We start from the raw sequence: 12,147 nt of genomic DNA, 5'->3' as shown, positions 1-12,147 counted from the left end.
ACGCTGCCCTCCAGGCAACTTTGGTAAGCTCCATCCTGCTTCTTGGATACCTGCCCCCCACGTTCATCTCTTCTTTCTGCTCCTTTCTGATTCCTTAGGCTTCCTCTATTCCTAACTCCTGAAGTGCTCATCTGTTTTTTCTTCTTGCCAAAATATTGTTTTACCTAAGCCTGGATTTCTCTATCATTTGTACTGATTGATAGCTGTAGTATGAGAGGGAGGACACAAAGCTGCTTGCTGCGCTTTCTTTGGCTGGCTCCAGTTTTAAGGCATTGTAGTTCACAGAATGCCTTTTGGGACAACATCACACAGACTCTGTAACATGGGTTTGACTATGCCTGTGTCAGAAGAAGAAGAACAACAAAATAGTAGTATCAGTAAAACAGTAAGAAACACTGCAGAACTCTCTCCTCTCTCCTCCTCGCCTCCTTCCCCTGAGACCTACCTGTGCAATGTATGTCTGCAAGAGCACAGCAGCTGAAATAACGTCTGGCAGACACCGGCAGTCTCTGTCCTTGGGAGAGATTGCCATGATTCTTGCTGCATTTCAATAAATCTCATTCACATTTGGGATCACATTGCCTGCGTTACCTTCTCTCCTAGGGTTCCTTCAGCACACTTACCCGTCTTACTTATACTTCTTGAAAGCATCAGGAAATACTGGACACATACATGCATATTTCAATAAACAGATCATGGAACCCAACTTTTTAGTGTCCCACAATTATTACAAAGAAGCACGCTCGGCTGGCACACCTGGTCTGTCAAGCTGGTTGTGAGGAATATGATGTTAGAGGTTTGGATTTTCTTTCCTAACACTAGGGTTCCCAAATGAATCAGAGCATATTCTGCAACAGGCTGAAGTGCTACAGGGTTTATCTAAGGACCATCATTCTTCTCAGGGCTGGGGTTGTTTTTTCCAAAGTTCTTCAGTACCTCTGTGCAATTTATAGCAATGGCCGGTACCTGCCAGCTACATTTTAAAGCCATTTTAAAAGAGATGCTTTCCAGCTGCAGAGGAAGCCCATCCTCGTGTCTTCAGATCCAAATTTTGCAGTGGGTTTGAACTGGCAGTTGACAAGCTGTAAGTCATTCTGTCCAAGCTGGATCTCTTAGATTTAGAGCTTCTCAAAACATTTTGACTGATACATTTATATAGATACTGCCCCCATTCCAGATGGCTAGCACATTAAAAGGATCTTTTTAAGAGCTGAAATACTGTGCGGTCTGCCGCTTCCTTGCATTGGGTTTCCCATACAGCTTTGGAAGGCTTCCGTATTGAGCAGTTGCTCTGTCTGCAACGTCTCCTTGACGCTTCTGGGTGAGAGAAAGATCTGCAGTTCCAGCGGACGGTGCAGCAAGCCATTGCTGGCTCATTCCCCTTTCTTGCTGCTTCGTTGCTGCGCTTCCTGCATCCACGAACACGAGGCAAGTCCCAGCCCGTTCAGACACCGGTGAGTGCCTGGGAGAAAGGGGAACCATCCAAACGCCATGGAAGTGCAGTACAGCCATTCTCAGGACAGGCAAGAGCTTTTAACAGTGTAAACCTGTCCGCTGGCAGTACTGGCAACAGCCCTAGTAACAGAGCAGTTTTACTCACTTTCTAACCCCCCCAGTCATTCTTGTACTGGTATCTTTAACGCGAGGAATTACTTCCCCCTCGCAGCAGCCATTCTTCCCAAGAACAAAAGCACCATCGCCCCTTTCGTAGCAGCAGACCCAGAGCGAATGGCAGGGCGTGCTCAGGGCTGCAGAGGAATGCTGTGACAAGACCGCGTGCTGCAAGCCCAACATCATCTCTTCTTCATACAGCAAGGCAATTTTCAGGTTCTGCCTTTGTGCATGTGCATCTTTAAACATACAATTCACCTCTTTTTATATATTGGCATGGCACATCTTGCTATTGGCTGGATCAGCGCTGGAGCACACAATAAACATGCTCTGGAGGTAGCTCAGTATTTACAAGAATTAATCTGAAAAGAGGCTTAGTTGAAGGCACTCAGATGCCAAGAGATATTAAATTAAACGAGATTTTATCATGTATGTAATTATTTATTGAGCTGAGAATCCATACAAGGTAAACAAATGTTTACACTATCATACAGTAAGCATTTCCAGGGCTTAATAAAAATGATTGTCACTCACTGTGCTTCACAAAAAAATTCATTTTAATGAATAAATAATTTGATGAAATCAAAAAATATTTACAATATAAACAAATGAAAAAGCTTTGGATATATTAATCTGAGCATCCTGTATTTTGCATTTTCTAACTGTATTTCTATCAAGATTCTCTCTCTGAAATGGTACAAAGTGGATAGAAATTACAACTCAACAAAGTTAACATGATTTGGTACATGTCTTTCCATTAGTTCAGATAAGCTACATATGATTAATTTATTATGCACGTGTTAGAATACAAATATAACTAAAATCATATATTATCAAAATGCCAGACAGCATTCCCCACAGAACAGAAATGTACACTAGGCTGTGACAATAACTGAGAATCACAGGCAACGAAATATAACAGAAAAGTACAAATTCCTTCATAAGAATATAATTGTGCTCTCTTATTTACCAGAGGACTACGCTGCTTCACCACATCAATGGCTATGTATGAATACAGTGTTCAACAACTGCCATGTGGTTTGGTGTATGTTCATATGGGTGTCAAGCAGCAGCATTATAGTGGAAAATGGGCAGTGCAAGCAGTTTTATAAACATCTTTTCGGGCTCTTAAAAAGAGCCAATTATACAAAGCAGTATAAGCATAACACTGAGAAGTCTTCATCTCATTTACACAGATATCATGAAGCGACTTGCTTTGTTTGTCATGGTGAAAGGAGGAACTTTGTGCTGTTTATGCAATCAGCCAGAATTCAAGTATTCCAAAGCCACTTCATAGCAGAATTTGTATTGATCCTGAAAAATTGAAAGAAAACCACAAAGTCAGTTATTGAAGGAACTTAATCTAGGGGATCAATATTTCTCTTCTGTTAAAATTATTTACTATCAGCTGTTGTCAATGGGAACCAGTTTGCAAATCCAATTTATATTCAGATAAGAAAATCTTTATATTAACCGGACAATAGACACTACACACAGTAACTTATGGTACTGCTCATATTAGATGCATATTTAGCTGCTCTAATACACTTGTATGAGAAAAATTGACTACACCTAAGTAAATTGGCTTACAACCCTTCTGTCATCTGTCAAAATGCTCATGTAGCACTTTACCAGAACTGGAGTTATTGAAATTCCTCCCTGGAAATGTTTATCTTAAAATAGACCCAGTGTCTAATACTTCCCAGATTGTAACTTTTATTTTAATGTCATTCATACACTTGCTACATTTCAGGGCAAGAGCTGCTTACTGTTCATCCTCTACGTGCAGCCCAAACCCATGCCGAAACACTGTCCTCTCCCAGTACAACAGGCCTGTGAGATCAGGCCTGAGCTAAATTAATTGGATTCATTCCAATTAATTTTTAGCAATTACTGGTGATGCGTAAGTTAGGCTCTTAACAGCTCTTCTGTTACCCAGGCTAAGTTTTCAGGTGCCAACCCTGTGCTTCCAACACAGACCTGCCGGTTTTATTTGCAACTGCTTGGAAACGGGGCCGATCCAGGGAAATCCCATTCCTGTGGCATGCAAACCCAGTCTGCATCCTTCAGAGAGGAAGGGTCGCGACTTCGCCCCCTTCACATCTTCAGCGGTACAGAGAGGCCAATGCTTTTGACTGACCCTCGCCCACTCTGCAACTTTAAATGATGCAGTCACTGACGGCTTCACAGTCTTGTGTGTGCACACATATCCCCCTTCTGTTTTCATTCTTGCTACTCGCAGCATTTAGCAATACTACGAACATTTAAATGAAACAAAAAAGCTGAAAGTAATAGTAGGTGCGGGTTCCCTGAATCCAAGGGCTCTGGCTTCTAAAAATGCAGTTTGGAAATACCTGCCAGTTTTGTGACTATTTCTGCCACTGAAATGCCTCTTTCTCTTATGCACTTTAATCAATTAATAGAAGATAACTAAGCATGTACTACCATATAGGAACAACAACAGGCTTAACTAGCTGACAGCGCTCAGCCTTCACCTTCCCAACATCACAAGCAGGAAGATTACAATTACACTTCAGATATATTCTCCTTTTCATTGAAGTAAACATTTTAAAGGATTAACTCTCTTGGCCTTGATTTTGGGTCACATTTTAGCTGAGAAGAGAGTCCACCTTAACATGTAAGAGACCAAATAATATTACAACAATCAAAAAGCCATTAACAAGCACGGACAATTTCTAAGTTCTTTTGTTGAGAGCTGTCACTTCAAAAGAAAACAAATCTTAGGTGCACATATCACCTAAGTTATGAATGAGTTGTATGTGAGGTTTTAAGATCCTGCAGGGTTCCATAAACTGCTTGTGTCTTCTTCAGAACGAGAAAAGAATAAGAAAGAAGAAAGGAAAGAAAGGAGTATTATGTAAATTATTCCTTTTCTGCTTTTACTGCATATATGTTTCTAAATAAATGAAAATTATTCTATAACTACATAACAGATCAAAACAAGACATCAGCCACTCATCCATTTCCATTTTTCCATGCTCATTTTATGCTGATTTACTGATCCAGCAGAATAACTGTCATTTTTAGTCAACCGAATACCTGTCTTAAAGATCAGACATATATTATTTCCCACTGTGTTCACTCATGTGTGTCCTTTGTACATTTTTATTATTCACTTGATGGTGGATATTAAAAGACCCTTTACGTTAGCTAGCTTCAGAGAGGTATATTTATATTTTTTTTTCTAGGACTTACCTATTGGTAGGTCCAATAAAACGTATCACAAAATGCTTTGGGCATTCTGTAATAGACATTTTGTAATACCACGTGTTACCTTTGTATGATGGCTGAAGAATTTAATAGATTTCCATATTGTGTGGATGTGGCATTCAGATTTTTACACTTGCAGGAAAACCAAAGGTTTCAATGAAATTAAGAGATGAATCTCTAAGTATGGACCGTAAAGATTGCCCTTCCTCTAGTCAGAAAGTGCATAACAGGTATTGATAAAGCAGTCTTGAAACTATTTTTGTGAAATACTGTTATAATTCTGAGCATTTCATCTTTTACCAGAGAATTTTACAAAGGTAGATGAATATTACTGTTCTCATTTTTCAGATATGGAAACTGAGGCAAAGACACATTAATATAAGAAAGGTCATAAAGGATAAAGTCAGGAACAGGATCAGGAAAAGAACTCAAGGGTCCCAAATCCCTTTTACAATGAAACAATCTGCATGGCAATTGAAACCTTGCTAATTCAAATATTTGTTTCTACGAAGCAGCAGACCAAGACTGAAGAGGTATGGTTCTAACTCTGCTTTGTCAGTGAATTATGTGATAATGGGAAAAATCCTGATCATCCCCTGCCTTCGTTCCTCTGTCTGTAAAATAAGGAAAACAATACTGATCTCCTTCACAAGTGCTTTGAAATCTCCTAACGAAAAGGCCTTACAAGGCCTCTCAATGCCATCCAGACATTCTCAATACCATCCTCAATTTACTAAAAGCTATTTTTATATTCTAAAATAATACATATAGCTTCTGATTAAAAAAATTCTCTGCTGAAAAATGGAGACAGCTGCCTGACAAATCTATACCTGGAGAACTGTCACAAATGGGAATTTATAGAGAGCATTTTCTTCAACTGTACATCTTCACACTAGTAATTTTCTTTTTATTTCTATAAAATAAATGAATAAGAGATCAGTGAGTTCTGTGGGCTTAAGCTCTGGGAGAATGCAGAACAGCAGGTCTGCCAAGTCTCTATCCAAAATATACTATATGAATGAAGAAGTAGGACATTTTTCTTAATATCTAGGAAATAAAAATGTATGGTTCTCAGCATGATGATTCTCCTCCTGAGAATATAAACTAGAGGAAGAGGAGCCAACTAAGCTGCTCCCTCCCACCACCGTGAAAGCTTGATAGTTTCTCACTGATACAAGATTCACAGTTCCACGTTGCTGGCTCATGGCCCTGTGGTGCTGCTTGTAAACTCCCTCCTTGCTTTGCACAGCTGGCAACATCTGGCTTTTTTCCATGAGCCTGGCCAGAGCAGGGCCTAGGGCAGGGTCTGGGACTTCGCAGGCAAGCTAGATGAGAGCGCTGCGATGGAGGATGTGGTGGGAGCCGTTCTTCTATGGGACAGATGAGGCCCAGTGATACATGTGGTGGGGAAGTGGATAACCCTACCCATCTACACGTGAACCTGAAAGCCTCACTCTTCCCAATTCCTGCTTTCTGCCCATTCTCCAGTGTGTTTCACACCAGATCTCAGTAGCTCATCTGAGAGAGGGGCATCTCCTAAAATTACCAGAGCTGGACCAGCTCTGCGAGATGCCTCCTGCCTCACCCTGGGCACTCTGTAGAAAAGATGTTGAAATATGACCCAAACTTTTTTAACCAGAGCTTGCAAAAGTAGCTCAGATTGGTTTAGCATCCCTGAAGCTGCCCAGATGCTGCTTCCTCCTGCGTGTGATGCTAAATCGAATACAGCGGCCTCTTAAGCAGCCACCTCTACAGCAGGATGTTGTAAAACAGTGTCTTTTATAGCCCAGGCTTCAGAACAGGGTATCACGCTACACCCATCTCCAAGTACAGAACTACACACTGGAGTGTAAGAACCTGCTGGTTTAAGCTGTTCTGCAGCTCTTCTGGCATAGCAGCTGGCACTTCAGCAATTCTCCATTTAAAAAAAAAGCTCATAAAACACTCTCTAGGAAAATAATTGCACATGGCCCCTTGTTTCTGAACTTCTTTAATCTTTCTGTGAGATAGAGCAACCATAATTAAACGCAATATTCTGGATGTCAAACTGAAATTCATGGCTTTGATAAATATTAGGCGATTAAGCTATTTATAAAATATATAATTTGAAAATCTGGCATTTCATTTTACATAACTATTATTTCTACCATGCAAAGGCTGCTCTCCACTTGGCTCAGCCTGCTAGAAAAGAAAATTAATAAGGATGTTCGGCTGAAAGTTTAAAACTCTTAAAAAATTCAAATGAACAGAGACAAAGTCTCCTTGGGAAGAAAGCAGTGTAAAAATACTCTTACAAGTGAAGTGACTTCATTATCCCCTTTGAAAATGACTTGCTTGCTTTGTGAACAACTCCCACTGCAAATCCTGGAAATCTTACTGAGTCTTCTGAGAAAAAGGAACATTTTCTATTTAGTGGTGCAGTTAAAAAGCTCGTACCAGAAGGTCCACCATGTTAGGCTTATTATTCCTCAGTGTCTTCACAGCATGGAATACGTCAACAGCCCTCTGATGTCGAAGCATTTCACAAACAATACTGATTGCACAAAACGTCCCACTGCGGCCACCTCCATTCCTATAATAAAAGTGATAAAATGGCTCAGTTACAATTGACTCTATGTTACAAGTGCATACAGCACCAGCGATGGCTACAGAAGGCATGAGTTCCAGTAGGGAGAAACCCCAGAACATTCCTGTCCCCGAAGGCTGCTGAACTCTAGGCAGAACATGATTTTTAATTGGAATTAATGGGCTGAAAGATCCCAAAGAAAGCTATGATTCAGAATTCAGCAGGCTGAAAGCCTGGAAGGAATTGAATGGCTGAGTTTTGCACCACCCTTCAGTGAACACTTGCGACAGCACAAAGAGGACTGCTAAAATAAGGACAAGATACTTCTAGATTCAGTTCAACACCTCTTTGCACTGTAAATGCACAAGGTTGCAATGAGCATCAGGCCTGGAAATGTTATAGAGAAAGTGGATCTTTGAGTTCTTTTATTCCAAATCGTGGTGCTTTCCTCCTGGACCCAAAGGCGTTTCGGAGGAACAGCAAAAGCGCCAAAAGTCTCATTTGTAGGAGCCCTTCTGGTGGCTCCACCTTTAGCATGGCACTAGGTGGTGGTGCGATATTCCCCTGGCTGATGTGCTCACCCCCTGGCAGCAGGCAGAGGGGCCGGCTGCCTGGCAATGACTACTTCTAAAAGTGTATGTATTCCCCCTCCACCCACAGTAGCAGAGGATGAGAACCCTAAATGACTTGCTAACAAAGAAGCCAGGCAGAAATGTTCATATGCATGTTCAAATACAGTATTTAATAATACTTTATCCCCGGTTATTTTTAATCTTTAAGAGAATCTCTTTCTTTCTGGAAACCCTATTATTTCTACAGCTATTCTAATCAGAATCTTTAGGCTGTGCTTCACCGAAAATAATAAACCTTAATAATTACCAGAGTGCAGACTAGTTAGGTAGCAGGTCTTTCAAACCAGCTTCGCAAATGGTTGATTTTCAAAGGAAGATACAATGTCGCACATCTGTCACATCCAGGCAGTACGAAAAGAATGCTCTCTGCTGCCAAAACATTGCCTGATATTGTGGGACTCTTTGAGAATTTTAATTAAAATAAAGTCATTTAAAAGGATTATATTAGAGCTTTTTCTTTCTTTACTGCCTGGCAGTGACGCATGTGTGATGTTGTACAACTATTTAATATCATCAGCCACCTCAGAGATAACAGTAATTTGCACTTCAAAAGGGTCTTTTCAGCTAAAGATCTCAAAACATTAATTAATCACACTGCACAATGCTCCTTTGATGAAAGTATTATTATCCCCATTCTACAGATGGGGAAACTGAAGAGCAATGACTTGTTCAAGGTCAGTGATAGTGGGAATTATTAATACACTCTTAGATTTTCCTCCATGGTTCTAACATTGGGTCCCAACTTTTGAAAGTGCGTTAGCATGTGCTTTTCCCGTTAGCATGTCCCTTCTCCATCATGGCAGCATCTTTAAACAGATGTTTAGAGGAAGAGGGGTACAACTTCAAGCACTGAAGACTCGGTCTCAAAAGATCGGCTACTGCTGAGGGCAAACAGCATGTACAAGTATTAAGCCATATCAAAAGAAGGATGGTGGCAGAGTGGATGAGAGCCTGCACCAGTGGAGCACAAAGGTCACAGGAGGACAAAAAGATATACCATTATTAGAGAAAGGTAAGGCAATTACAGGATCATCGTAACTGGTCTATCACACCATTTTTACTTCTGCGCTTTATGTCTGGAAGAGGAATCACGCCTCCAATACCACTTATTTCTACAGTCCTTATCTGTAGAAATAAAAGGTACGTTGTTCTGAAGGTACAATTTTGATTTACTGTGAATAAATATGCACCTTTTCCGTTTGCAAAAGTCACTGGACATCTTTATATAAAATACAGTTAACTTGTACCCATCATCTTTTCCCAGGGGACACAGGGACACCCGTCTACCAAGGGACAGAGAGGGAAACTCATGAATCTACACCAAAAATCACACAATTCCTCTTGTATTCAAAGCTTTTAAATGAGCAGTTGTATTATTTATCCAGTTCCAGACTAGATAGATACTCTTCACAAATCTTTTAAAACCTGGCACAAATTCTGTAACAGTATTTCCTTACTTTCTCTCTTCTGTTTCCAGTACTTACAAGCAATGTACAACTGTGCGTCCCTCTCCCCTGTTATATTCTTCCTGCCACTTCTCCACTTGGCGGATGAGCTTCAAGAAGGAGCGTTTAGAAACTGGAGTGTCTCTGTACATGGGCCATCCCAGGAACTGGAACTGCTGCACCATCCGATAGCCGTCTTGGGGCTGTAGAGATTCAGACAACAAGCAGGAAAAATAACAGCATTTTATTTGGTACATAATTTAGATATTTGCGTCAGTGAGGAATGTTGTTCAAGCAGATCACCGCTGACAAACTACCAATGTAATTTCAACTGCCCTTGAGGAGTTATGACTTTTAATTTCCAACAGAGTTATTAGAACAAGAGGTTTTAAAGAGAGTGCTATACAAATAGACTAGAATAGAGCAATGGTATAGCTGCAGGATCAAGCAAATAATTAATTAATATCATAGCAGGAACTTGGTAGCAAAGAGGGAGCTGCAACACAACTTCAATTATATACCTTTTTTTTAATATGTTCCAGCATTTTGAAGAATGTTTGCGTGCTTCTGTATTTTTTTACAAGAAAGGTCAAAACCTCTCAAGATATTTTGAAGCAGGAAACATTTAAAAAACCAAACGAAACCCTCAGATGTTTCTGGCTTATAAAAAATCTAACTACATTTTATTTTATTGTGTGCTACTGCAGCAGTCAGAACCTCTCTGGTGAAACGTTACTGAACAGTTGCTTTGTGGTGATTTAAAATAAAAAAGGAGCATAGAACAAGTGTTAGTGGCAGAAAATTACAGTCCTTTGAAAAAGGCATAATAAACACACACATGAAAACTGTTTTTGTAGTCTAGGATTTGCCGCTTTCACTTCTGTGCAAAGTGAGGGCATTTTAGTGCCACTTTTAAAATGAGCAACACACAGAAATGTTGCCATTACAATTTTTTTCTCTAGAGTAAGAGGTAATAGAGAGGATGTAAGATTAACAAGATAAGGGAATAAACCAAAGTGGATGCAGCATTAGATTATGTTCTTCAATGGGTTTTGTCTGCTTTATGTCAAAATTTGGAATCTACTAATTTCCTGGCCAGTTTCTTTCAGCTGACGGCCCCTCTTCCCAAAGCACATCAGCCAGACCGAGCGTCTGCTAAAGCTCACATTAACGCTGCTGGAGACTGTGTTTTTATGTTGCCACATTTACTGTGAATGCAAGGCCTTCATAGTATTAAAGAAATATCCTGAAGCTTACAGTCTGATTCCCTGTTCGGATAGTAGCATGTTTTTGGGTGTGCTTTTGGAGCCTTTCACTGTCCTGAGAGCTATTGGATCTCAGGGCAGTTCCCAACTTTTTTCAGCAGGGAGTGCTGCTTATTCCTAGCTATGGTTCTCCAGTGATCGACACCAGTCCGTTGCAAAGGCTCCCTCCATCTGGATGGGAAGAGATGCCTGGTCTGTGGTGGAATCTTTTTTCCACTCAGCTTGAAAGACATGCCTCATTTAGTCTTCTGTCAACTTTATGGGAGCATAAAAGCTGGATATGAGAACGTACTTGTCCCTCTGAAGTGCTTACATATATTATGAAGTGTGATTAGTGGGACAGGATCTTCACTAAAAGCCTGAGACTGGTATTGAAAAACATGCCTAGTATTGGTGCACAGCTTTCTTTGCATGACACAGGATACAAATATGCAAGATGGCTAATTTCAAACTGTTGAAAACAGCACTGATTTCGGCATTTCTTGGCTACCACACAATCTGAATACTGCATTTATTTCATTTGCATTTAACACACTTGAGATACGCATTAAAATATTTTTTACTTTAATTACACATAGAAGGCTTTTTTCTCATTGATTATGGTGTGACTCAGTATTGCACCATTGCTTTCAAGTAAATAAGCTGAAAAATGAGAATGGTTTTATGTGAGTTTAACTTTCATTTTCTGTAATTTGAGTGGAGTCAACTCATCTACTGAGACAGAATTGTTTTGCAAATAACATCCTTACCCTGGCTGCATTATAAATTCGGAATATCCGGCTGATTATGTCTTCTTCTAAATCAGCTGATACAAACTCCACCTGAATAGGACCATGTCGGTGTACTCCATTTTCTGGCCAGTACTGAGGACACAGCTATAGAAGACCACAAACACAAAAGAACACAGTTAATCACTTTGAATTTCATGCTGCCTCAATATACTTTTCTGGATTTTTCTTTGTGCTACATTTATTACTGAAATTCTCACATAACATCTTTATAAAATACACAGTGCACCATCTTCCACCAGTTTCGAGCACTCTGCTTTTACTTGTGCGGAACAGGTTTAAACAAATGCGTTTTCACTTAACCGAACACGCTATTGCTTGCTGCTGTACTCGCCATTCTCTGGTATTTGGAGTAACACATTTCTGACACTCAATGTCAATTCTGCAAAACATTATGACAAGACAGGCGGATGCTGTCAAGTATTACCGTATCGCAGAGACAGCGTGAAGCCTAAAGACCAAAGGCCTGGTATCTCCAATTGTCCTGAAAAGTCGGTAATAATTCAAGCTACATCAGCATGTGTGCTTTATACTATGAAGGGTGCCTCGATTCTCAAACCTCAGGACTTAACTTTCACATCTGTTTCACCCGTGACTGATGATATCGGC

The 12,147-nt window shown here is 40.2% G+C and overlaps 1 protein-coding gene across 4 annotated transcripts in view; it reads right to left on the bottom strand.

Annotated features, from left to right (window-relative positions):
- Positions 1 to 2,150: 2,150 nt before the first annotated feature.
- PTPRM (protein tyrosine phosphatase receptor type M) overlaps positions 2,151 to 12,147 on the bottom strand; it is a 486,857-nt gene continuing 476,860 nt past the window's right edge. For all 4 annotated transcript variants that reach the window (XM_050915684.1, XM_050915683.1, XM_050915685.1 and 1 more), the window contains 4 exons: positions 11,500 to 11,625; positions 9,525 to 9,688; positions 7,279 to 7,414; positions 2,151 to 2,925 (listed from right to left, as the gene is read on the bottom strand). In XM_050915684.1, the coding sequence (XP_050771641.1) occupies positions 2,872 to 2,925; positions 7,279 to 7,414; positions 9,525 to 9,688; positions 11,500 to 11,625 (480 nt within the window). In that variant the 3' untranslated portion in view covers positions 2,151 to 2,871. The remainder of the gene's footprint in view (positions 2,926 to 7,278; positions 7,415 to 9,524; positions 9,689 to 11,499; positions 11,626 to 12,147) is intronic.

This window comes from Gymnogyps californianus, chromosome 2 (genome assembly GCF_018139145.2).
Source record: "Gymnogyps californianus isolate 813 chromosome 2, ASM1813914v2, whole genome shotgun sequence".
NCBI classification, from domain to species: Eukaryota; Metazoa; Chordata; class Aves; order Accipitriformes; family Cathartidae; genus Gymnogyps; species Gymnogyps californianus.
Note: the sequence above shows the minus strand (reverse complement) of the source record. Positions and strands in the feature narration are given on the sequence as shown.